This window comes from Haliotis rufescens, unplaced genomic scaffold, assembly GCF_023055435.1.
Source record: "Haliotis rufescens isolate VD_foot unplaced genomic scaffold, xgHalRufe1.0.p SCAF_18, whole genome shotgun sequence".
NCBI lineage: Eukaryota > Metazoa > Mollusca > Gastropoda > Lepetellida > Haliotidae > Haliotis > Haliotis rufescens.
Genome location: NW_025963868.1, coordinates 32,370,603 through 32,376,073, shown reverse-complemented (window position 1 = coordinate 32,376,073; position 5,471 = coordinate 32,370,603). Strand labels below are relative to the sequence as shown.

General features: G+C 40.9%; 1 protein-coding gene across 1 annotated transcript; it reads left to right on the top strand.

Annotated features, from left to right (window-relative positions):
- Positions 1 to 1,286: 1,286 nt before the first annotated feature.
- On the top strand, positions 1,287 to 5,021 carry LOC124113953. The gene is made up of 3 exons (XM_046474455.2): positions 1,287 to 1,590; positions 3,107 to 3,238; positions 3,763 to 5,021. Exons 1-3 carry the CDS (start codon positions 1,287 to 1,289, stop codon positions 4,026 to 4,028), a joined length of 702 nt encoding a protein of 233 aa, XP_046330411.2. The 3' UTR covers positions 4,029 to 5,021.
- Positions 5,022 to 5,471: the final 450 nt, after the last annotated feature.

Sequence of the window (5,471 nt, the reverse complement as noted above, 5' to 3'; positions counted from 1 at the left end):
TCAACCAAGTCAGCGAGCCTGACCACCCAATCCAGTTAGTCGCCTCTTACGACAAGCAAGGGTTGCTGACTACCTATTCTACCCCGGATCTCCACGGGTCCCTTTTTCACTATCTGTATAAGTCAATTGTAAATACAAATAACACGCAGAACACAAAAGGGGTGCATGGGTGCACATCCCACTTTTTCTAACCACCCGGTTTGTTTGACTGTCTTTTATCGCCGTACTCGGCGGTCTGTAAATAATCTGGACCAGACAATCCAGTGATTTATTTCATGCGCATCGATCTACGCAATTCTGTTACCACCCTATCCCGTTTGTCGCCTCTTACGACAAGCACAGTCTCCTTTTACGCCGACAATGGGTTGCCGAGGACCTATTCTACCCGGGGATCTAACCACATTGAAAGTGTTATGTTTAATAGGGAATCTATATGGGATCGGGAATACTTAGCGTAAACGAATTAAAACATCATAAGGATATATCCTGCCCCATCATACCCGTCAGTCAGAAACACATTGCAAGTCGACGGTCAAGTCAATCAACAGAAACAAATGAACCAAGTCAAATTCCGGAATTGTATCGGACATAATTTTGGTCAATGAAGAAAGTTCTGAAACGACTACCATACATTTTTTGAAAGCTTAGGAGATGCCACATCACGTCTTATGGGCAAACGAATGAAGAATGAAGATTGTACTGTAGTTTAATTGTGATTTCCTTTTTTTTCTTTTTTTTGGGGTGTGTGTGTGTGTGTGTGTGTGGGGGGGGGGGGGGGGGGGGGATGGTTGAATTGAACTTGCTTCCTTTCTTAGTTTGCAAACATTCAAGCATTATCATGTCGACACGAAGACCATCAGGCTAGTTAGACAGAGGTCACCTGATATCCATCAAAGAAGTTCAACAGGTCCCAATCGACTGTGACTTCGGACACATGGTCGTTTAGAGTTCACGATCTGTTCTGATAAACATGGAGTCCAAAAGAAGAAGTCTTGATCGGTTAATGGCTCTATATTTGCTGTTTTATACTGTAATTTCACGATAAAGACACACTTATTCGATGTGTGCCAGCAATGCATCGTAGATTGGATCTCTGACTTTCAAGAGAGTAAACGCCCCAGCACGCTGTCAATAATGATTTTTCTTCGCAGCGAAAACGTTTCATCTGTCTACTTAACAGAGCAAACGCCCACGCACAGTGTCAATATTGATTTGGTATTGGGGATGATTGCAACTAGCTACATAATACGTTCAGTTGAATTAGAGCAGCAGTAGTCGTAAACGCGATGGCTGGTTTAAGAGTTCTCGTCACTTATGTGTTTGTGTGTGGAGTTCAAAGTAATGTTCAATTTGGGTATTTTCACAAGGTTTGCAATGACGTGAAAAAGCTGGGATTTCAAAGGTGGACCCACCATGGAGTGGTGAACTACGTTCACTGCGCCACGCGATGCGTCAGCGACAACCAGTGTCTTTCATTTCAGTACAACCCCTTAACAGGTGTCTGTACTGGCAACAACGTCTCACACGGAAACTCACAGGAGTTTGGCGAAATTGTTGACACGGGCAACTGTATATTCTATCCAGTTGAAGGTAGGTAAATTTTGTAAGGATAAGAGCTATTTGGAATTCACGCTGTTTTAGCAATATTTCAGCGTTATCACGGAATCGAACCCGGACCTTCAGCGTGACGAGCGAATGCTTTAACCACTCATCTACCCCACTCCCTATGTGTGTGTGTGTGTGTGTGTGTGTGTGTGTGTGTGTGTGTGTGTGTGTGTGTGTGTGTGTGTGTGTGTGTGTGTGTGTGTGTGTGTGTGTGTGTGTGTGACTGTATGTACACTACTTCCTAGAAGTTCATTCCCCTTACACGCAGGAGGACCCATATTAAGCTGAACTTGGAGGTCGTAACAAGGAGAGAATATTTTGATTTCCTGACGAAAAATGTTAATACACATTTTATCATATGTACTTGCTGATGTCTCATTTCACGTCTCAACTGAATATGTACGTGTTTAATATAATCTCTAAGTGAATTTTTTGCACATTTTGACTGAAAAAATATAAACACAATAAAATAAGCATTACTAAGTTGAAATATTTACTTTGTGTTGCACGTCAAAATAGTGTAAACGAAAATACCAAGCAAGTGACTTACCAAAACTACCTACATTTCCTTATTATTTCCAAAACTGTATTTCATTTTGTTGATGAATGTGACCATACGTCCTTATACTACCAATAAAAGTGGCAAATGCGCTTACGAATGGCCCAGCACAGATCGTGAACAAGTCTAGATTTCTGCTATATCATCCAGGTACAAAAACAATAACAAAGGCAACAACCAGTCCCGTGGAGTTGCTTTAGATCAGTGCCCCTTTAAAGGAATACATGATCCTGATAAGTGTTATTGCTATTCAAATGCTTTTTTTTGTGATGTGACGTTGAACGTCTGTAGCACGACTTTCAGTAATCATGTTTATAAGGTTTGGCGGAGCATTGTTTTTATTGGACCCTAATTACTTTATGACAGTTACAATATATATTTTTTCAACCTACATTCAAGTTTACTAGTCTCATCTTTCAGAGTATTTGTCAATTGTGTTGAGCTTACAAGCAATAATTGTAATTTCTGGTGACAGGTAAATATGAAACGTCTCATGTTAGACACAAAGTAAGTACGATAGTAAATAATGATTATATTCAAATCGCAATTAAATACAATGATAACAAGATTCATGTGTAAATCTAAAGCCCTAGAGCCATACGTGCCATTCAGACAAAAGGGTCAGGTGTGACAGTTATCACAATCTCACCGGTTATAAAGATTTGATACATGCCGACTGACACTCTGATGGGTCAGAGATTTAAACAACAGATCATACACACGCTTCCTATTCAGTATGTACGTATGATTACACGGTTGTGTGTATGTATGTATGTATGTATGTATGTATGTATGTATGTATGTATGTATGTATGTATGTATGTATGTATTTGTGTTACGTACGCGTGTGTGTACGTATGTGTGTATGCGTGTGTGTGAGTGTGTGTATATGGATGTTTATGTTTACACCAGTCTAACACAGACTTATTCCATCTTTTGTAGAGACCGGAACAATTGGAGTTGAATGTAACAACAATGCGGACTGTCATGTGACCATGTCAGTCTGCTACCAGGGGATATGCAAATGTACTCCCGGCTACAGTTTCAGTCCGACAAACGTTACTTGCGTCAGAGGTTAGTCTGTCATTAATGTCATTAAGTTGTTTTCTTCTGTGTGACATTGACCTCTTTGTGGTTTAAATAAATGTTACTTGTCAGTAATATGCTCCGGTTACAGCACGACGTATCACGTGCACGTTGTTGGTAGTAGGAGTAACAATCAGATGTACCTGTAATATGAGAGTAAGAATTGGACTTCTGCAACCAATGCTTGTCGTGAAAGATGACTCTGCTTGTCGTAAGAGGCGACTAACGGGATCGGGTGGTTAGGCTCGCTGACTTGGTTGATGCATGTCATCTATGCTCATGATGTCAATCTCTGGATTGTCTGGTCCAGACTCGAAACACAATCCAGACCGCCGTCATATAGCTGGAATACTGCTGAGTGCGGCGTTAAACAACAAACAAACCAATTTATTATCTAACGATAAACATGTCATTGACCTAACATAACCCTTGGTTCTTTTGTTTTAGGCGAAGACAAAATAAGGTTCAAGCTTTTACACCTAACTTTATAATGTTCTCTATTATGTCCTCAGTGTGTTCGGAGTATGGCTTAGATATGACCAAATATCCTGGACTTAGTATTTCTGGTCATAACACCATCACTTCCTACGGCCTCACCCCTGAAGAGTGCGTCACAGCATGCGTCACACAAACCACGTATGTTTGTGTGAGCACAGACATGAAACTCAGTGATGGCAGGTGTTCTCTGCAAGAAGTGGGCTATCTCGATGTTAATGTGCCTGACCGTGAAACAGAAGTGGACGGCTGGGTGTTCTCAACAAGAAACTGTGCTGCCTAACGTAACAATGATGAATATAAAAGGATGATGATGGATCGAATTGTAATTTACAAGCTTTTGTATATTTCCGTCAGTAGACAGTGACATTAATCATGTGGTACATGTTGTATGCAATACAGCATACAACCGAAAACGTATACGTTATTGCTATATAAACTAACGTATATCACCACTGATCTTACTGACTGTTTGTTTAATGCCCCAAAACAAAATGTGAATACGTTCCAAATCACCTGTTTCACAAAAAGTCCATCTAGTATATTTCAATGCATTGTATATTCCTACATAGCCGTGACAAGACCGAAAATAACTTCTGTCACTGGTGGAATGCAATTCGCAAAGTTCCACCGACCGAATTCTCGAGCCAAGATACTACTGCCAGTATGACGTCACTGTGTTGACAGTTTGATCGGTTGTCGTAAATCGAAAAGCTTGAGGAAAGCATTACCGGTTCAAGACCGAGAAATCTTAGTTCCGATTCACTAATTATATTTTCTTGTCTTGGGTTACACATATCCACGAGGGGGCACGGGTGGCCCAGTCGTCTGAGACGGCGCGATACGCTGTCCAGAGTTGCGTCCCTTGGGCACGCCAAAACTTATGATTTTTGTGGGTTCGTATCCAAGTTTGCCCGATTGTGTTTCTAGGTTTTGTCAGCACCATACCCGTGCTCGTGGGTTTCACCGAAGTGGTAAGCGTCTGAGACCTGCATCACTTCGGGCTTTCCTCCCACATTAAGCTGACACACCGTGATATAACTCGAATAATGTTAAAAGCGGCGTTACTCACTCACTCACTCACTCTCTCACTTATATCCACGTCCTAGTGTCCGGTTTGATTATCATGGGAAACTCCGAGATCCATATTTCGATTTGATTGATAAATGGAAGTGTACGTAAAATCATCCTTGTGAACATCATTAACTGAATGTAATACTGTTAAAAGAATAATTATAATATTATTGTTTATAATGCAATAAATGTTCATTGTGTATTTCTCTGTTGTGCAATTGTTCTTGATAATTTAGATATTTCAAACTGTGTGGTTGGTGGTATTGGGAGTGATCAACAATTCGCTACTCAAAGCTCTACCCCAGAACCGTTACATGATTGTAATGACAAAATACGGGACTTTGGCAGTTTTTCTAACCAACGAACACCCAAAATCAATGTAGTGTTTCCAGCATCCAAAGAAGTTGACGCAATCATGGTGACACATCTTCCAGAGGCAAGCGTGTCCACTAGCCTATATCACCATTGCCATCTAAAGCCTAGTCTTCCATTCTAAAATATGAGCGTCCTAACGCACATTTCGACAGTCCAAACAGAGAACGTTTTACCAAACCAACATCCGTGTTCCGAACACGAGGTCGCTGCTATAGCCACACCCATCGCCTGTCGAATGTGCTGGAATGATTCTAAAAAGTTAGCTAAGCCAAATATT